The 21,529-nt window shown below is 41.9% G+C and overlaps 2 protein-coding genes across 6 annotated transcripts in view; both read left to right on the top strand.

The window, feature by feature from the left end:
* OPTN (optineurin) overlaps positions 1-10,021 on the top strand; it is a 55,055-nt gene extending 45,034 nt beyond the window's left edge. Inside the window, exon 15 of the mRNA XM_045874417.3 lies at positions 8,092-10,021. The gene's annotated coding sequence lies outside the window, so the exon portion shown is untranslated. The remainder of the gene's footprint in view (positions 1-8,091) is intronic.
* Positions 10,022-11,130: 1,109 nt separating this feature from the next.
* MCM10 (minichromosome maintenance 10 replication initiation factor) overlaps positions 11,131-21,529 on the top strand; it is an 83,281-nt gene continuing 72,882 nt past the window's right edge. For 4 of the 5 annotated variants that reach the window (XM_064592064.1, XM_064592063.1, XM_064592061.1 and 1 more), the window contains exons 1-6: positions 11,131-11,205; positions 13,485-13,573; positions 16,476-16,817; positions 17,595-17,696; positions 17,834-17,971; positions 19,890-20,064. In XM_064592064.1, coding sequence (XP_064448134.1) covers positions 13,567-13,573; positions 16,476-16,817; positions 17,595-17,696; positions 17,834-17,971; positions 19,890-20,064 — 764 coding nt within the window. In that variant the 5' untranslated portion in view covers positions 11,131-11,205; positions 13,485-13,566. Of the gene's footprint in view, positions 11,206-11,249; positions 11,399-13,484; positions 13,574-16,475; positions 16,818-17,594; positions 17,697-17,833; positions 17,972-19,889; positions 20,065-21,529 lie in introns of those variants that run through there. The other variant, XM_064592062.1, reaches the window with a different exon arrangement.

Here is a 21,529-nt window from a genome sequence, read left to right as displayed (position 1 = left end):
CAGACTCAGAATCACCAACTCTTTTTAAATCCCTCAGAAAACTGAAGTCACAGGGCAAACCACTGCCCACAAGTTGGAGAGACAGCCAGACAGGTACAGAGAGTCGCAGATTACCAGATCAGGGTCTCAGGAGCAGAAACCACAGTAGGAGCCAATACCGGAGTAGGAGAACTTAAACTATAATTGAAGATTTGCCAAAGGCTCAGTGTGGACAAACTTGAGACATAAAAACTCTAATAGGAGCCCATTCTTAAGAGGACCCCACACTTGTGTGATTTACCTCCAGGAGCCCTAGAAGAACCTCATAGTGAAGATTTCTAAAAATTCTCCCAGACTTAGCAGGGGGAGGGGGAAGTAGCCATTTTGAAATACACCGGCGCACTCTCTTCTTCCTAGGAATGCCATCCCTCAAGGGAAATTGTTTTACCAGACCCTAAACTGCTGGATTATTATCAGAGCCTGACTGACCAGGGGGAAAGCAAATACCCAACTCCAGCCCCCCCAGCTTTACTCCTCTCACCTGAGGAGGAGAAAAAAGTGTGAGAAGGTCACAGTGCAGAGGGAGAAACTCAGTAAAAGACCAAGACCTTATCATAGGACTGTGGAACTCTTCTCCCCCACACCTACTTCACCACCACATCAACAAGGTGCCCATATAATAATGGGCTTACAGGGCGCCTGGGTGGCTCAGTCGGTTAAGCGACTGCCTTCGGCTCAGGTCATGATCCTGGAGTCCCGGAATCGAGTCCCGCATCGGGCTCCCTGCTCAGCGGGGAGTCTGCTTCTCCCTCTGATCCTCCCCCTCTCATGCTCTCTGTCTCTCATTCTCTCTCTCTCAAATAAATAAATAAAATCTTTGGAAGAAAAAAAAATAATGGGCTTACAACTGGAAGAAATGCTCATCTTTGGGTTTATTAAGGAAGAGGTATATAGGGAATCCCAAAGACAACAAGGGGAGACAAAACAAGGACACCAGAGGAGATTTTAGCCTGTGACACCTACAGCTGCAGCAGACAATAAACATAGTCCAGCTCGTAGCCAGGTAAACATAAAACCTCACACTATTTACCTCAGTTCCTTTTACCTGCTACATCATTTCCATTTTTCAACAAGAAATTATACTGCATATTAAAAAAAAAACACAGTTTGAAAAGATAGAGCAGGCATCAGGTGTGATAAATATAAGACTGGAAATTTAAAACAACTATGGTTAGTATCCTAAGGGCTCTAATGGGAAAGGTGACAACATGCAGGAAACGGGGGGTAATATAAGCAGACAGATGGAAACTCTATAAGAAAAAAATCAAAAGGAAATACTAGAAATCAGAGACACTGTAACAGAAATGAAGAATGCCTTTCATGGGCTCATGAAAAGACTGAACATGGCCAAGGAAAGAATCTCTGTGCTTGAAGCAATGTCAATAGGAACTCCTAAAACTGAAATGCAGAGAGAAAAAAGAATGAAAACAGAATATCCAAGAACTGGGACAATTTTTTTAAATGTAATATACGTGCAATGAGAATATCAGCATGAAAAGAAAGAGATTGTGTTAAGTAATTATGGCTGAAAATTTTCAAAAATTAACGACAGACACCAAACTACAGATCAGGAAGGTCAGAGATCACCAAGCAGATTAAATATCAAAAAATCTTCACCTAGGTATATTGTATTCAAACTGCAGAAAATCAAGGGCAAAGAGAAAATCTTGAAAGAAGCCAGAAAGAAAAAAATCTTACGTGTAGAGGAGCAAGGATAAGAAATATATCAGACCTCTCTTCAGAAATCATGCAAGCAGGAAGAAGGGAGTAAAATATTTAAAAACCTATATGCAGTCTATAAGAAACCCACTTTAAATATAAAGAGATGGAGAAAGAAACAGCAAGCTAACACTAATTAAAAGAAAGCTAGAGGGGCGCCTGGGTGGCTCAGTCATTAAGCGTCTGCCTTCGGCTCAGGTCATGATCCCAGGGTCCTGGGATCGAGCCCCACATTGGGCTCCCTCCTCAGCGGGAAGCCTGCTTCTCCCTCTCTCACTCCCCTTGCTTGTGTTCCTGCTCTCGCTATCTCTCTCTCTGTCAAATAAATAAATAAAATCTTTAAAAAAAAAAAAAAAAGAAAGAAAGAAAGCTAGAGTAACCAAATTGATTTAAAGAAGACTTCAAAGCAAGAATTGTCAGGAATAAAAAGGGACATTACAGAATGATGAAAGGGTCAATTATCCAAGAAAGATAACAGTCCTAAATGCATATGCACCTAACAAGAGAGCATCAACATGCATATGGCAAAAACCGATAGAATTGCAGGAAAAATAGATGAATCCACTAATACAGGTAGAAAATTCAAAATTTATCAGTAATTAACAGACCCAGTAGTCAAAAAAATTAGTAAGGACATAGTTGAACTGTATAACACTATCAATAAGATCTAAATGATATCTATAGAATACTTCATATTCTAAATATAGCAGAGTACACATTTTTCTCAAGTTCATGGAGAACATTCACCATGATAGAACACATTCTGAGCCATAAAAAAACACCTTACCAAATTTAAAAAAAGATAAGCCATACACAGTATGCTCTTATACCACAATGGAATTGAACTAGAAATCAAAAACAGAAAGATACCTGGAAACCCTCAAAAAAACATTTGGAGATTTAACACACTTGTAAGTAATACATGGGCTAAAGAAGAATTCTCAAGAGAGATTTAAATAAATTTTAAACTAAATGAAATGAAAATATAACACAAAGTTTGTGGGCTGAAGTGGAAGCCATGCTTTAGCAAGAAGTGTATAGCATTGAATGAAAGATGTAAAATCGGTAATTGAAGCTTCCTCTTTAAGAAACTAGAAAAGGAATGGCAAATAAAACACAAAATAAGCAGAAGAAAATAAATAATAAAAATTAGAACACAAATCAGTGAAATTCAAATCAGGAAATTAATAGAGAAAATAAATGAAACTGAAAGCTGGTTCTTTGAAATGATCAACAAAATTGATAAACCTCTAGCTGGGTTAAGGAAATAGAAGACACAAATTACCAATATCAGTATACCAGCAATGAATGGTTAAACTTTAAAAACACAATAACACATTAGTACCAAAAAATTAAATACTTAGGTATGAATCTAATAAAACATAAGATCTGATGAAAGAAATCATAGAACTAAATATAAATAAATGAAGTGATATTTCATGTTCATATATAGGGAGACTCAGTATTGTCAAGATTTTGGTTTTTCCCAACTTGATCTACAGAGTCAATACAATCCCAAGAAGTTATTTTGTGGTTATTGACAAAGTGATTCTAACAGTTTATATGGAGACACAAAAGACCCAGAATAGCCAACATAATATTGAAGGAGAAGAACAAAGTTGGAGGAGAGACACTACCTGCCTACAAGACTTACTCTCAAGCTATGGGAATCAAGATTGTGGTATTGGTGAAAGAATGGACAAATAGATAAATAAATCAGTGGAGCAGAACAGAGAGCCCACAAATAGACCCAGGTAGTCAACTGGTCTTTGATAAAGGAGAAAAGGCAATTCAATGGAGAAAGGATAGTATTTTTAATAAGTGATGCTGGAACAAACAGTGGATATCCACATGTAAAAAAAATGAATCTAGACACAGGCCTTATACCTTTCACGAAAATAAAACTCAAGCCACAGAGTGGGAGTAAATCTTTACAAAACCCATTATCTAATGAAGGAAGGACTGGTCTCAAAATATACAAAGAATTCTTAAAACTCAGCAACAAGAAAGCAACTCACTTTAAAAATGGACAAAAGATAATAGATACCTCACCAAAGAAGATGTACACTTGGTAAATAAACACATTTTAAAAGATGCTCAACAACATGTTATTAGGGAATTGCAAATTTAAACAATGAGATATCACCACACACTTGTTAAAATGGCTAAAATCCAAAACACTGACAGCACCAAAGCTGAGGAGGATGTGAGATACTAGAAACTTTCATTCATTGCTGGTGGAAATGCAGAATGGTAGTTTGGAAGACAGTCCAGTGGTTTCTTGCAAAATTAAGTGTGCAATCCTTTGTATCTACCCAAATGAATTGAAAACTATGTCCGCACAAAACCTGCGCATGAATGTTTACAGTAGCTTTATTCATAATTGCCCAAACTTGGAAGCAACCAAGATGTCCATCAATAGGCAAATGCATAAACCAACTGTGGTACATCCATACAATGGAATATGATTCAGCGCTAAAAGGAAATAAGCTATCAAACTGCAAAAAGACATGGAGGAACTTTAAATGCATATGGCTAAGTGAAAGAAGCCCCTCTGAAAAGCCTATATGCTGTATGATTTGAACTGTATGACACTCTGGAAAAGTCAGTATATGGAGACAAGATCATTGATTGCCAGGGGTTAGGTGAAGGGAGGGATGAATAGGTGAGAGCACAGAGGATTTTTAGGGCAGTGAAACTGTTCTGCATGATACTGTGATGGTGGCTACATTTGTCAAAATCCATTGAATATAAAACATAAGAGTGAATCCTAATGTAAACTGTGGACTTCAGTTAAAAATAATGTATCAAAAAATGTATCAATATTGGCTCATCCATTATAACAAATGTCCCATACTAGTGTAAGTTGTTAATAATAGAAGAAACTGTGTGTGGAAGGAGCTTTATGGGAACTTTATTCCTTGCACTCAATTTTTCTGTAATCCTAAAACTGTTCTAAAAAATAAAGTTCGGGGCACCTGGGTGGCTCAGTTGGTTAAGCATCTGCCTTTGGCTCAGGTCATGATCCCAGGGTCCTAGGACTGAGCCCTGCATCGGGCTCTCCGCTCAGCAGTGAGTCTGCTTTCTCCCTCTGTGATCTCTCTCTCGCTTTTGCTCTCTCTCAAATAAATAAATAAAATCTTTTTTAAAAACAATAAAAAAGTTAAAAAATGAAGTCCATTATTTTCTTAAAAATGAAAAAAAATTGAACCACAAGATTATTTAAAATGAACATAAAATGTGTTGTGTGTGTCATAAAATCATAATTCTTGTGAAGATCGGCTAACACTTCCATTTGACCCATAATGAAAGAAAGGGCTAACTTAGAATCGCTTTAATGAAATTAATTTATTATGCCATCATTAATTCAATGGAGGAAAGTTGATACAAGAGCTGGTTGCAGCTTTTCAGTATAACAGGAATCAAGTCTATGAACCAACATTCAAATGTCTTAGTGGAACAATGAAAGATACCAAAACTGCTTTGCTCTGAGAAGCAAATAAAAAGTAGAAATAATTTTAGTCTTTCGAATCCTTCGATTTACAGATTTCATCATTTTAAAAATTACTAAAATAACATTATGTACTCTTGTTGCAAAAAATGTTAGTCATCAGTGAGTAATTTGTTATTTTTTCTAGCTAAGTACTTGCAAAGATGGGAAATATACAAAAAGTATTCATTCAGAAACTCTAAGTTGATAGATTTGTGTAGCAGTTTTGGTTTTTAAATACACAGAGCCATAATTATGGGTAAAATTTATTTTACATATATGTGTATTATGTTTTATTATTATTTGCTGGGCTATAAACCCAGCAAAACCAAGGAAGAAATGTGTTGAACAGTCTTACGAATTAATTAAAACCAGCAAGGCTGGTGGTTTTATTGGCTTCCCTTTGGAAAACATCAGTTGAGGTAAGTAGATGGAGGAACATACCCCATTGTTTAAAGTAACTTCTAGGTTGATTGAAAAGCAATAGACTTATTTGCACAACAGAGACAGTATTCTGTTAGCAAAATCAAGGAGGTGGGATTTCCCTCTTTTTCTAGGTAGAGGGTTGCCTCTGAGCAAGGATAACATTTTTCTCAGTGCAGGATCTTTGTCCAGTCAGACAAACTCAAGTTTGGGATAAGACCTGAGAGAGTTCTGCACATTGAGCAAGGAAGATACGAATGCAGATGTAAACAGACATCTACAGGGAGGAGATGGTGGTGGAGGAGCTTTGGAAACTAGTCTGATTTTCTGATTTTGAATAGCATTGCCTGTCAGGCCCAAAGATGCAGGAAGTGATGTAATCATCTGGTGCATTAACCAGGTAGACATACTGAAGAGTATTCTGCTTCTACAGTCTCTGCTTTGGAGAATGCAAGTATACTCACTAAACCTCCCCGCAGACCTGCACGTGAAGGCCTGCCACATCCCCCTGGCTTTGGTCACGTAGCTAAAAGTACCTGCTGAAATCCGCACCTTCGCCTCAGACTGAACTTGCCATCTCCCCCCTGTCCACAGCAAGCTCCTCCTGGACACTCCAGTCCATTTCTGCACTTCTGCCAGGCGCCCAGGTGTGGCCAGCCTGGCCCTCGTCCTCTCCTTTTCCTGCCAGAAGTTACTTTCTTCAGCCAGTGACCAAAGCAGACAAGGTTTCCTTCATAATGCCTTTCACGGGTCCCTTCCCTTGAACTCTGGCAATCTGAAACTGTCACGATCTTTAACTGGGCTTCTGTGCCTCCAGTTTCTGGTATGTTCAGTTCCGGGGCACCTGTCTTCGTTAGCTCACAGTCCCTAAGCAACACTTTACAAAAGTAGCAAGAATAGAAGTTAATACACACTTACCCTGACCTGTGCTGGGCACACTATGCGTATTTTCAAGTTTTTCTCATTAATCCTCACAATGCCCTGTGAAATAACTATCACTAGCCCTGTCTTGCAGATGAGTGAGTGGAGGCACTGAGAGGTTAAGTACTTGACCCAAGGTTGCACAGTTAGCATGTGGCCGGCAGTTAATAACCACGCAGTCTTAATTAATTTGAGTCTAAGCACTTAGCCGCTCCCTTCCTCTTCACACCGATCTTCCTCCCCAATCTGCTCAAACCCTTTCACTGCTTACAGAATATAATTCTTGGCCTGGTGTTCATCTTCCATACGGTCTTTCAATGTTCTACCTCATCTGTTTGTTCCCTCCTCCCCAGCAAGATTGGTGCCCATTGGTTGTCACCTTATGTTATTTATATTTTATGTATATGTCCCATCTCCCAAATTGGACTGTAAGTTCCTAGAATATGGACCACATCTTTGTCCAACACCGTGTGCACCTGAGGCAGGAAGAGATTATGGCTGATAACTGGTGTGTGAAAATGTCCTGGAAATTCTCCTTTGAGCCCTTCTAAAATAGCCTCTAATCCACATCCTGCTGATATCAGCACTTTCCAGAGGAAGAAAACTGAGCCCCCAGATGCTAAAGGACTTGCTAAGGAGCAAATACTCTATTCGGGTTTTTTTTCTTTCTGGAACATTTATTGTGTGCCAGCCACCAGTAGCAGGAGGGAAGACATAGAAGAGATAGATGAACAAGAGTAGTTCCCTCGCCTCCAGATGAGGACACCACAGTGAGAAGCAGAAGACACCCACGATCAGGATGCAGTGTGAAAGTTCTGTGTGCCTTCCCAGTCTCGAGTTCTGCGAAGCACCATACTTGGTGAACTGCTTAGTCCGAAGGGTCAGAGGGGCTTCACAAAGGAGGTGATCCAGTGGTTGAGGCTCTTTAAGCAGAGGGGTCTGCATGTGCAAAGGCTCTGAGGCATGCCAGAGCCCGGAATATTTCGGAAGAGGAAAATCCCAGCTCAGCTGTGACTGGGAGAAAGGCTGATTCCATGGGGAAAGAGAAGAGCTGAGGTTCGTGGAAAAGTAGGCAGGACTCAAATCTGTAAGTCAAGTTCTTGAGTGGCAAGAAGTTTGGGATTACAGGAACAGAGGAGCCATTGACAAATTTTGTTCAGGGAAAATCCAGGCCAAGATTTTGTCATAATCGGGAGCAATAAGAGAAATGGATTGGAGTAAGTGAGATCAGATATAGATCAATTAGAAGTAAAAAGGATAGAGGTGCCCAGAGGTCAAGGAGGGTCACAAAAGTGAGGATGTAGTGAAGGGGGTGAGCTCAGGAGATGCAAGAGATCTGTAAGATTGTGGGGGGGGGCGCAGTGGACGCGGACGTGGAGAATGAGCACCTCTAGCAGGGGTGATGAGGGAGGTACTGAGCCCTAGGGCCCAGTGGCATTTGGGGGAAGGAGGCTGGAGCCCACTCACTTCTCCCTTTCTTGTTTTGTGATCTGTTTTAGAGGCCCTCCCGTGACTCTGGTGCCCTCTAAAGTTTTAGAACCACTGCTGTAGAAAGATGCAGCGATCACAAGGCTGAACACGGAATGTTGGCTCCCAACCTCAGTTTCTGATTCAGCAGGTCTGGTGTGGGGCGTGTGCATTTGGTTTCTCACAAGTTCCCAGGGGCTGCTGCACCTGCTGCCCCAGCGACCAGACTTGGAGAAGCCCTGCTATATCACATTGACATTTGCCATTTCCTTCTTAACACTCTCCTTCCTTGGCATCCTAGGCCATCTCTTTCCTGCAGGCCCACCCCTTACACCGGAAAACTCTGGGGCCAGAATACAAACAAAGATCCTATGTGTAAAGTTTTAAAGTTTAGAGATAAAGCTCATAGTCTCCTTGGAGTTTCACACAGAAACATGGCTCCAGCCCTGCAAACCCTCCTTCTCTTCTCACCTGGACTCAGTTCTGTGTAGCACTTGGCAGCCTTTCTCCAAGTGTGGGGACACCGCTGCCTGCTATTCAAACTCCCTTTAACTCCCATTCTACCCGCAACCCACCCACCACCAAATAGCCACCTCTTCGGCAGAGGGATCTGCCCTCGAAGGACAACCAAGGGAAGAGGACTTGCCAGGCCTCAAAGCAGACCCAGAGCCATAGGGTAAAAAAAAGCCCCAGGACGAGAGCTTTGGCTACAAGGCATTGCCCAGGATTTGGATGAGTGCATCCCTTAGCTCCGGGACACTTCACTCTGCGGTGAGGGACACAGCTAGATGAAGACCAGCATAAGGCCATGTGAAGGTCAGGCCCAGATCTAGGGCTAAGCGTGGGACTGCTTTCCTAACCACTCCGGCTTCTCCTGTTAGTTTCTGTCGCTGGCTCACATGCCTCAGGTTCTGGCCTTCTACACCAGAGGCTCTTAATTTGAAGAGTGTCTTTGGGAAAATATGTGAATCCCCTCAGAAGGTATACAAAATCTTGAGTGTATGAGGGTACATTTTTCTTGGGGGAGAAAAACCCATTTTCGTTCTGTTCTCAAAGGGGTCAGTGATCACTCCGTGGCAAAAAGATCAGAATCACTGCAGTGCAGACCTCTCCTCTGAATCTCAGATCTGGAGATGAAGCTTTTCTAAATCCTAAGTATCTCATTCTGAAAGCTGAAACCAAGTCTGTCTTCTACCCTAAACATATTCTGTGTTTCCTGACTTCGGTGCATTGCCTCAAAAAACACCCTAAACTCCTTTCTGTGTTTCCTCCCTCCCTCCCTTCCATCGGTGGGTCCTGAATCTACTCTCCTAATTCTTTCTCAAAATCACCACTGTACTCATTCTAACAATAATTTCTCGATCGCTCACTGGAGGAAAGTTTGAGAGCTTTCATCAGTACAGTTTTCTACTTCTTGCATGGATTTGGGTGCCAAGTGGACCTGGAAAGTCAAGTTGACGAAAAGAACCTTGGAAAACAAATCAGATTGGTCCAGGAATGTCTACATAGCCAATAAGTCTTTGATGAACCTTTATAATTAGATGTAGTGACGCATTTAATTTTCTTCAATTTGATTACAATAGTTCCTCCATTACTGTGAATTTTTCAACACTAGCAGTTCTCAAAAGGGGTACTATTCCCATTCCTGGGACAATATAATAATTTCAGATAATAAGGAGCATTAATATTTCATTAGGACACAGAAAAAAAAATCAATGTAGATGGTATCCAGACTGTTTATTTTCATCAACATGAAGCTGATTTTAGTTTTTCTGAAAATGAAGGCAAACACAATGGATAGAGATACAATCTTACATGAAATAATTAGCGGGGGGGATGCAGGGCCTGAATAGAGCCTGTGAGAGAGGGATAAAAAAAGACTTAAAATTGTTATTTGAAAGTCAGAGAAAGACAAATACTATATGATCTCATTGATATGTGGAATTTAAGAAAGAAGACAGATGAACATAAGGGAAGGGGGAAAAGAAAAAAAAGGAGAGGGAGAAACAAACCTAAGAGACTCTTAAGGACAGAGGACAAATGAGGGTTGATGGAGGGAGGTGGTTGGGGGATGGTCTAGATGGGGGATGGGCATTAAGGAGGGCACTTGTTATGATGAGCACTGGGTGTTGTATGTAAGTGATGAATCACTGAGTTTTACTCCAGAAACCAATATTGCACTGTATGTTAACTGACTAAAATTTTAATTTAAAAAGTTAATTAAAAAATCATCACTTGCTCCACCAAAAATCCTTTGAATTCTTTTAAATTCTGTAGAAGCTAAATATAATCCTGCACTTAGGGCAGTTCTCAGAATTATGTACAAGCACCCTTTTTAGCATGTAAATACCTAAAAAAAAGTCTTAATTTTACTAAAAAAATATCCTGTGAAAAATATGGCTCCCTAACAAGTTAGTCTGACACCAGTTACAATTCTCCAAGTCTGTACACCACAAATTCCTCTGTAAAGAAATGGTTTCTACTGCGTCAAAGAATGTCGTCTAGACTTCAAGGCTCATTTTACAGATGGGGATGCAGAACCCCAAGGGCATAAGTTAGTTCCCCAAGGTCATACAGAATTAAAGGTGAACCAGATTTTTGTTTTTGAGTCCAGTCATCTCAGTTGAACACAAGAGGTTGTGAAATAATCAACCAGCTGATTTAGACCTCTCAAGGATCAATCCAACCACAGGACATTTGTGAGGGCAGGAGAAACGTCTGGAATGTGCTCCCTGTTTAAGTGTGTATGCGCAGGCTTCTTGGCCTCAGGCGTTACCCTTCCACCTCATAGAAAGAAAATGAGGCTCAGAAGGATTGGATGACACCGTCCCAGAGTGTCAGGAATTCCGACCTTCTGTAAAAATACCCTACAGGACGACCCAAACTTCCCCGCGCTGGGAGGCGCCAGAACACTTTATTCTGTCTAGAGGAGCCCAAGGCTTCACCGACCGGAAGTTTCCTTGCCCCCAACAGGGAGGGCGCCCCGTTACGTGGGCCAATCAGATTGCTCTACGCAAGGTCGGCCTTTCGCGACGTAGCCAATCAGCGCGGCCTTAAGCCGGCGTGCGTCTGGCGTCAGGGGGGGGTGGAATCAAGTTGGAATTTTGGCGGGTCTGGCTGTAGGACGGGAACGAGTTCGGAGTAGGGTAAGAGGCCGGGGTCTGGGTATGTGGGTGGCCTTCCGGCGGCAGGGGAGAGGGGCTGCCACGAAGGTCTGCGGGAGGGTTTGGAGAGCTCCGAGAGCGAGAGGCGCGGAGCCCGTGGAAGTCAGGCGGGCGAGACCGGGCGAGCGCGGTGTCCGAGCGGCCAGGTGGGCGCCGGGTGAGGAGCGGCCGAAAGGTAGGGGCGCCTCTCAGATGCACCGGCGAGGTGCCAGGCGTCGGGCGGTCCTCTCAACTTAAGGGGCCGGGTTTGGTTTTTTCCCTAAAGGAGCCTTTTTTTTTTTTTTAAAGATTTTATTTATTTATTCATGAGAGACAGAGAGAGAGAGAGAGGCAGAGGGAGAAGCAGGCTCCCTGCTGAGCACAGAGCCCGATGTGGGGCTCGATCCCAGGACCCTGGGATCATGACCTGAGCCGAAGGCAGTCGCTTAACCAACTGAGCCACCCAGGCGCCCCCTAAAGGAGCCTTTTAAGATGCCCGCGTGCCGTGTAGACTTTTATTTGTTCGTTCATTTCTTTTTTTAAGTTCATGATTTGCTAATCATTGAATGTGTGCCATGTGCAGGCCTCCAAACCTAAATTATTTATGAATTATTTGTGCCCTCATGAAGAGTAGACTCTAAGGAGAGTAACGTAACAAACAAGGGCACCACAGTGGAAAGTGCAGTAAAGTCGCGAAAAGGATGAGGTGTGAGAGGGATCCAACGGGGCCACTAGGTAGGGTGGTCTGGAAGGCTCAGAAAAATCGATGCCTACGAGGAGCCCGAAGGGTGAGAAGGAGCTAGGGGAGCGCTTTCTAAAGAGCCTGAGGCCTGAGAGCACTCGGTGTGTTCAGGAAGTTGAAGGCAGGCTAGTCTGACTGAGGAGAAGTAGGCAAGGGAGACAGTACCCATTTCCTCATAGACTTTTAAATTTAGCTCAAGCAATGAAAAATCACTAAAGAGGGTTTTTTTTTAAAGATTTTATTTATTTATTTGAGAGATTGAGAGCGGGAGAGGGAAAAGCAGACTCCCCACTGAGCAGGGAGCCCCACATGGGGCTCCATCCCAGGACCCCGAGATCATGACCTGAGCCAAGGCAGACGCTTCACCGACTGAGCCACCCAGGTGCCCCCATTAAAGACTTTTTATTAAGGGAATACCACGATCTGATTTACATTCCTAGAAGATTATTAAGGAAAGAAAAGATTACAGTGGCTGCTGTATAACGAAGACATCAAAGAGACCAATACCAGGCGCTCATGCAGTCGTTCAGGCAAAAGATTGAGCAATATTTTGGAGACAGACCCAGTAGCAATTGTTGGGTGATACTGAATGTGAGAGTGAGGTAGAGTACACAGCTTTGGGGCAGGGAAAGGTGGTTGGTTATAGAGATGAATACAACAGTTGCCTAACCCTCAGGAAGCTTACAATCCAGCAGGTTACCCAGGAGACAACACAGTGTGGTGCACACGGTAGTTCCATGAAAATATTTGTTGAATAACTAAAAAGAAAGCATCATAATTGATACTAGACAGACATACCAAGGTTAGCTATAAAGCTCATATTTGTTAAATAATAGTGTAGAAAAATTTATACTTTTTTCTTGCAGTTATTAAAATCAATTAAATGGGGGCACCTGGGTCGCTCAGTCGGTTAAGCATCTGCCTTGGGCTCAGGTCATTGATCTCAGGGTCCTGGGATGGAGCCTTTTTTTGGAGACCGCTCAGTGGGGATCGTGCTTCTCCTTCTCCCTCTGCCGGTCCCCTCCCCCTGGCTTATGCGCACTCTCTCTCAAATAAATAAAATCTTTTTAAATAAATCAATTAAATGAAAAAAGGAAAGTGCATGGAATAATACGAATTTACCCTACTTAGTTCTGCCAACTCTTTTGAGTTTTGCTGAGTAGTATTGAATCAAAATACTGATGTGACTAAGGCTGCAACTGAGTAGAACCACACACTAGACTGCTATGAATAAGGAAGCCAGCACATGTCTCACAGTAAATAAAATGGGATAATAGCCCTAATATTTAGGCCATCCTCAATAATACTTGTTCACAGTCTCTCCCATCCATGTAATCTATACCTCAACCGAGTTTCTATAACCATAGTTTGGAGTCAGGATAAAGGGAGATGGTGTTGGTAGGTGGGGATGAGAAGTGGTCAGATTCTGGATGAATTCTGAGCTTCAAGCCCATAGGATTTGTGTGATCCTAGATTTGTTACATATGCAATGTGAGAGAGGGAACAATCAAGGGTGACTTTTCCCATGTTCATTTCATAGCGTAGCCAAGATTCGACATTACTGCCATCTCCTGGGCACCTGATTCTTGGAAGTTCTTGATCACAACTGTTCCCTTGACAGCATGGATGGTAAGTTCTCTTTGTTTTATGCAAAACCACCCTTGTGTCCATTTATTCTACTTGCAAAATAGTGAAAATAGGTATTACCCCTCCCTCAAGTATTGTCTGAGTGGTTCAGAGACGATCTCACTTCAGTCAGTGAATGTTACTTGTTTTAATCAGGTGGGATTGTATCTCCTGGCAGCAGTGATTGTCTTTCATAATAATGATAGTTGGCATGTACTTACAATGTGCCAAGCACTGTTCTAAGGTCCCTACTTATATTAACTGCCTTAGTCCTCTGAGCAACTGTATTTTTTAGAGTGGAAGACAGATGTTTAGTAATTTGTCACAGGTGAGACTTCCAGAGCAGGGATTTGAACCCCTGAAGTTTGACTTCAGAGTTCACGATTAATATTGAAGTCTGTTGAAATGGTTTTAGTCTAGCTCTGGGTTAAACTCTTATAGTCCTTTCTAATTTTATACCCTGCCCTTTTCAAAAAAGTAGAACCAAATGTTGAAACTCTTCACACTATAATAACATGTGACGTTGATTGTACCTTTGGTAAATTAATAGTGTCCTGTTTCCGAAAATCATCAAATTACCTTCAGGGCGATTAATGTAATATAAAGTATAAATATTTGCTAGGAGACAGTTATGAAAATAAGTGGTGAATGGTATGTGTTCTCTAAGATACTGTATCTAATAAACATTCATTTGATTGGCACGGTGTTAACAATTTGGTCCGGTATAGACGAAATCAGAGCATTTACTGGTGCTAGGGATACATGGTTGAACAATATTCCTGCTTCAGTTCTAGTACAGAGAGCAAGATAGTAACAAGTAGGAAAATATTAGGTAGTTGGTACGTTGGAAGACACTAGAATGAATTTGTATGCTGAGAGAAATGCTCCAGAAGACAGGGAATATAATGAGTGATGTGGGGAAGAGAGCTGGTGCTTACAGACTTAAGTCCTTGAGGAGCTGAGAGGAAGAAGATCCAGTGTATAAATGGAGTGATGAAGCAGGGAGATTGGGTTGGCATAACATGGAGAAGACAGGATTTTCAGTGGTGACTGAGTTAAACCAGGATGGGAGGTATCACAGGATTAGACCTGGTGCTCTCATGAAAGAAACTGGGTTCAAGGAAGGGATGGAGCCACTTGGCCACATTTGTCCCCTGGGGCTCCCAGTGGTGTGAGCCGAGGCCTCTTCTTGGGGTGTGCTCTCTTCCATCCACAGCTGGGAATAAGACAGGGGAGGGCCTCTTGGCTCTCTTGAGGGAACGTGGCAGTCTCACCCAGAGCACAGGGAGCCAGATTGCCTCTTCTCTCTTGCTGCATCCTGCAGTTTTGTAGTGTTTGTTGACTAAGCAATTCAGACAAATTATTATGCAACCTCTGACTTTAAGATTTAGACCCTTTTATCAGATTCTAGGCCATGAGTTTGGCTACTGGCTCCCTCGCTGACCTCTTTCACCATATGGTCCTGAACAGGCCTTTGACCTCTCTGGACTTCAGCCCTTATCTTTGAGTTGAAGGGGGTACATGAAATATCCTTAATGTCTTTGCTTTAAAATGGCTCAGATTTATAAAGGATTATGCCCAAATAGAAAAAAATGGACACAGAAAATAAACAAATCAAGAAAGAAGAAATCCAAAGGGCCAATAAACATAAGCAATTCTTTGCCTTATGAGAATGCTGGAAATGCAAATCAGAACAATGAGATGCCTTTTAAAATTATCCATCAGACTAGCAAGAAATTTTAAGCGACATATCAGATATTGGTGAGGAGTAAGAAGAAATGGTACTTGCGTGCAATGCAAGTGAGGGTATAACCACTTTGGGAGCAGTTTGGCAGTATCTGGGAAAGTTGGAAAATGTGCATACCCAACAGTCCAGCAATTCCACTTCTGATAGGTATTTCCAGGAAACACATATTGCAAGACGCATTCGTGGTTGCTGCATAGTTTGTGGTGGGAAAGAATTGGATATAGCCCATATGTCCTTTATTGGATTAAAAATATGGGTTAATAAAATGTGATAGTCTTACTATGGAATGCCTTCTAGCAACTGAAAGAAGTAAACTAGAACTATATGTTTTGATTTAGGTCAATCATACATGCAATGTTGAATGAAAAATAGACTAGAATGATATACCAAAATTATGATACTTATTGCAATGGGGCATGGAGGCAGTGGAAGGAATTGAGCTAAGATTTGGCACAATGAACTTAATAAACTTTTTAAGTTATCTAACATAAAGGCAAGAAGCAAACATGATAAATGGCTAATTCTGGGTGATGAAATATAAGTACATTTTATGTAATTCTTTGTACCTTTTCTACACTTGAAATTTTTTTCCCTCAAACAATTAAAAAGAGCCTAAATGTAGGTTTAGTGTGTTTTTGGATTATTCCCTTTATGGGTTGGGTTTCTTGGAAGTCAGCATACAGGCAGTTGCTCATCAGCTGAAGTAGCACAGGTAAAAAGATGCAGCCCCATGCATGGCCCACTAGGTTCACTAAGCAGATACTAGCCCCTTCCTCCTTAGCCCAGTGCACTCTAAGCACCTGGAAAGAGGAAAGAGGGACCAAGAACAACAGTTTTACCAGGCAAAATGGTGAATTAGCAGAGTCATTTCAATTGCCTTATTAATGGTGAATGTTTTAATTCACTCTGCTTGTCATTGTTGGTTTTTCTCAGGTAGGTTTACTTTCTTTTTTTTTTAAAGATTTTATTTATTTATTTGAGAGAGAGAGAGAGCATGAGAGGAGGGAGGGTCAGAGGGAGAAGCAGACTCCCTGATGAGCAGGGAGCCCGATCCCTGGACTCCAGGATCATGACCTGAGCTGAAGGCAGTTGCTTAACCAACTGAGCCACCCAGGCGCCCTCGTAGGTTTACTTTCTATCCTTCTTCTTTCTTCCCAGGGGAGGAAGATGATTTGTCTCTGCTGACTGCACTACTGGAGGAGAATGAGTCCGCCTTGGATTGTAGTCCAGAAGAGAGTCACCCCTTGACCCTGGAGGATGGTGAACCTGACGCATATGACGAGCTCTTTGATGCAGATGGTGACGGTGAATCTTATTCAGAGGAGGCTGCTGATGGAGAACTGGGAGAGACTGAAGACGGAAAGGAAAATTTGGCCACTCTTTTTGGAGATATGGGGGACTTAACAGATGAAGAAGAAGTTCCCACGCAGCAATCGCCTAAAAATAGAGTCCTCCCCGCGCCTGGTCCCAATCAGGGGAAAACTAATCAAGAGTTGCAAGGTGCCCTAACTACTTGCTTTTCTAATTTCTTCAAGATAGAATGGATGGATCTGACAGTTTTCATCAAAATAGTTGCTGAGTCAGGATGGAGATAAATGACTTGGCCAAAAAAAAGGGTGGGAATTAGTAGATGAGACATTTAGGGCCAGCATTTCAGCATGCAGAGGCCCCCTGTCCCAGTGTCAGCCAGCTGTAATTGGTCCTTCCCAGAATGGCTCCACCATCTTTTGTGCCTGTTACAGAAAAATCTTACTTAGAGATTTATATGCATTTGGAGCCAGGGGCAGCACTGTAGCCTTCTCCTCATTCTGTTTGGGCAGGAGACCATTTCTGAACAGAAGCTTTGAGGAGTGCCCTTTTATTTGTGACATTGCCTTACATATTTTGAAATTCTAATCAAATTCAGTGGTTGGCTGTTTCTTCTAATAGAGGAGTCAGCATTTATTGTATTAATTATGGTATTCAGTTTATGAGATAATAATCATTCCCTGACACCTAAAAACTTGTTAACTGGGTATATATATCTGATATTTGTCAGTAGTACCAGTTCATAACTAGTTTAGATATTAGAGGCTTGATTACTGAAAATACAAAGTTTATTTCTCTGAGGGACCTCTTTGAAGTGCAAAAGTTAATGGTAGCTCTCAGTATGTGATTATATTGTGGGTCTCAGGGTTTCAGGGTGGGGTGTGGACACCAAAAATAATTCCAGCATTTTTATCATGTATAATATTTCTTCTGCTGTGGATCTTAAATCAATATATTTTTCTTTCCTAGATGAATTAAAGAAGTTGCAAGAGCAGATGAAATCCTTACAAGAGCAGCTAAAAATGGCAACAATTAAGCAGCCTACAAGTCCATCCCTTCTGCCTAAATCTGGTAATCAGACTGTAATTCCAGCAATAGTATGCAGTTCCATTATTAAGAAATTATAGCATTATTTCTGCATCCAGCTGCTGGTAAAATTATCTTTGGGCCCCTTTCTAAATTTTGTTTATTTCTTTTTCTTTTAATAGAGAAGTCTCCACGCCCCCCTCTTAAAGAGAAGAAAGTTCAGAGAATTCAGGAGTCGACATGCTTTTCTGCAGAGCTTGATATCCCTATTCCACCAAAAACCAAGCGGGTGGCTCAGACACCAAAGGTTTCACCTGCAGGTGTAGTACTCAAGGCCTCCCTGGTTTTTCACTACTCTTGTTCTATTTAAAATTCACTTTGGCACTATCATATCTGTCCGCTGGGGAGGGCCAGGGGTTCATCTTATCTGCCCTTTGAGAAAAGTAAGTTTGTTGGGAATGAGAGCCATATGCTATATTTTGTAATCTTTCTCTACATCTCAGAGTGCCTTGAAAATCCTTAGATACAGAGTAGCTGTATTTACTAAAACAATGAATTGAATTTTTTTAAGCTCTATAGTCTTATAGTTGACTTGAATTGTAGTAAGTGTAAAGTAACCACGGGATTGAGTTCTCATGCAATCCAGAGATTACAGCTGGGCCTCTGGGTTCAAGGCACAGATTCCTTTTAAAGTGGCCAAGTTTTATTTGAAGCCAGGTTGTATTAAAGCAGAGGGTCCATTCTTTAGAAAAGACTTCTTTGCCCGGAGTAGAGATGTATATACTCAAATATAGTTCTAGTTCAGCCCACATGTAAGCACACAGTTAAAATGAAAAAAATATATGAGCCATATGTATTGATTTTGTTGCACTGCCTCAGTTTGCACATGATAATAATTCTTTGGAATATCTAAGACAAAATGGTTTGGTTACTCAGAGTAAGCAGCATATTATTGACCACTGATGTTCAAAAAGGCCCCTTTGAATAACAGTGGCATACAACACAATAGCAAAGAATAACAGCCTCTCCATGTTTACATTTGACATAAATTATATATTCCACGTATCCACTTATGAATGGCATCCTTCCCTTTAGGACCTTTGACATTACTAAGGTATTTCATTAGGTAGTGTTCAAAGTTTAGTTTTTTGTTTTTTGGGGTTTTTTTTAAGATTTTATTTATTTGACAGAGAGACACAGCGAGAGAGGGAACACATGCAGGGGGAGTGGGAGAGGGAGAAGCAGGCCTCCCGCGGAGCAGGGAGCCCGATGTAGGGCTCGATCCCAGGGCCCTGGGATCATGACCTGAGCTGAAGGCAGACGCTTAATGACTGAGCCACCCAGGTGCCCCCAAAGTTTAGTTTTGAAGGGTGAGGCATGGGCAGGCTTTCTAGAGATTCTAAAGTTCTAGGTTTGTCCTAACCCCTAGCTTGGGAGCCACTAGTGACCCAAAGTCTCTTTGAGGGTAAACAGCGCAATGTTACTTCAGAGAAAGTGATCTATATTAAGGAAAATATCCAAGTTTTCTGACCTTCAGGAACATTATCAAACACTTCGAAAGTAAGAAAACTAACCACACTGAGGATATTTAATGCAAGCAAGATGGTAGAATACCCTGGTCCCCCTAGTTCCCTACCACCACCACCACAAATAAAATGAAATGGAGTGGAATGGGATGAGATGAAACCAGAAACAAACAAAGAAAGGGGAGTTGACTTTGGGTTTTCTTCAGGTAGAAGTTGATCTGCACACAAATCACTAATCCTTGATCCCTGAAGGAGGGCTCTTACTCCCTTGTGGAGTCTACCACAGCGCTCTGTGTATGGGGAATACTCCGTAAATGTCATTGCACAGGGAACTGTGTTTGAGAGCAGCACTGTAATACAGCTGCCACCTGCTACATGTGGCTCTTTAAGTTTAAATTAGATTAAATAAAATTAGACATTCTTTCCTTTGGAAACACTAATCCATTTTAAGTGCTCGGTGGCCAAATGTGGCTGGTGGCCACCATATCAGACAACATCGGCGTATAACCTTTCCGTTGTCACAGGAAGTTCTTTCGGGCTACACTGAAAAGGTTTGGAGGGTAGTACGGAAGTGGTCTCGTGGGCTTCCTTCGTTCTCGAGATTTGGTTATTGCATATGTTGATTTAAAAAGAAACTATTCTATAAAAACAAATTTTGTAAGGATCAGTGTGATTTTTTTCCTTTCACTTAACTTTTGTGTTAATTTTCTAGAGCCCAAAAGCTCATCTTTGAGGATGACAAATACACCTTCCCAACCACTCCGAACTACTCCTGGAAACAAACCTAGTGGGTTGACCAGAGATCAGAGCCCAGGGACCCCCAGGAGTTCTGCGGAACTGGCTCAGACAGTGGTTTCCTTGGAAGCCTTCTCGGGCCTGAGGCTCAGGTCAGTAAGTGTAAAGGTCTCTCACTCTGTTCTCATGGCCCACCTGTCCTCCTTCTCAAGGATTGAGCCTTCTAGAAATAATGTGTTTGTACAGCAAATCCACTTAACACCACCAGCTCTTGAATTTGGCAGTAAGACGAGCCATAGCATTCAGTACAGTTTGCATGTGAAATGTTTAAAGAAGCCTTTTTCTTGTTTACTAAAACATAATTTAAAAAAAGGAAATGGACAAATAAATAATAGTATATATATATATTTTTTAAAGATTTTATTTATTTGACAGCGAGAGAGGGAACACAAGCAGGGGGAGTGGGAGAGGGAGAAGCAGGCTTCCCACTGAGCAGGGAGCCCGATGTGGTGCTCGATCCCAGGACCCTGGTACCATGACCTGAGATGAAGGCAGACACTCAACGACTGAGCCACCCAGGCGCCCCTAAATAATAGTATATTTAATCAGAAACAGTGATAGAGACTATTTCTAAATCCATGAAGCTATATGCAGTTTAACCAGGATAGTAGTATCTTCTTATAACTAATGTTTTGTTTTTAAAGATTTATTTATTTATTTGAGAGAGCGAGAATGAGAGAGAGAAAGAGTACATGAGAGGGGGGAGGGTTAGAGGGAGAAGCAGGCTTCCCGCCGAGCAGGGAGCCCAATGCAGGACTCGATCCAGGGACTCCAGGATCATGACCTGAGCCGAAGGCAGTTGCTTAACCAACTGAGCCACCCAGGCGCCCCCTTCTTATAACTAATGTTAAGAAAAGTACCTGTGCTCTTTTTCCTCCTCAGAACTTTTAAGGCAAATTTATGTCCTTTGCTTCGGTTAAAACTGTGGGGAAATTAAGATACTCGGTTAAAATAGGCATACCTCCTAGGATCAGTTCAGTTAAAAGCCTTCTAAATCTTCTGTGCTCCATACCACTACTCCATTGTATCTCTCTTATTCTGTCAAAACCCCAGACAGAGCAGGGATCCTTACTCTGAGACCACGTTGCTTTTCATACAGTCCCTCTGAGTAGCTAAGTGCAGTTCCTTTAGAGCATCTAACCCTTGTCAATCTAAACTAAAACTGCTAAGGTCTTAGATTATGTATTGAGCAGGGGGAGAACGTAGCTGTCAAAGTGTATTGTAAAGACTGTACTCTCCAAAATCGGAAGAAAGTACCCAGTTACATCTGAGGCAGCCTGTGGGGTGGGATGCAGTAAAAGCTGTGGTTCCCACTGAGGGCACCGCAGGGGTTTTTTTTCAAGGTAAACACCCCCTACCAAGATGATACTGCCTGCCCCAATGAGTTCTCAGTTGAAATTCCCCACAGAGAAAGATGGTGCTAATGGGAGTGCACTGCACACATGGATTGACTGGAGGTAGACAAAGTCAAAACTCGGCCAGAGTTGCTGAGCAGCCTACAGATTTAGGGGACTGCACAATTGTTTGAGTCTGTAATTGTTATACCTGCACCTCAGG

Source organism: Mirounga angustirostris, unplaced genomic scaffold (assembly GCF_029215605.1).
Source record: "Mirounga angustirostris isolate CCGP_5_RB_7025 unplaced genomic scaffold, mMirAng1.0.hap1 SCAF_5, whole genome shotgun sequence".
NCBI lineage: Eukaryota > Metazoa > Chordata > Mammalia > Carnivora > Phocidae > Mirounga > Mirounga angustirostris.
This window is presented reverse-complemented; position numbering and strand designations above follow the sequence as displayed.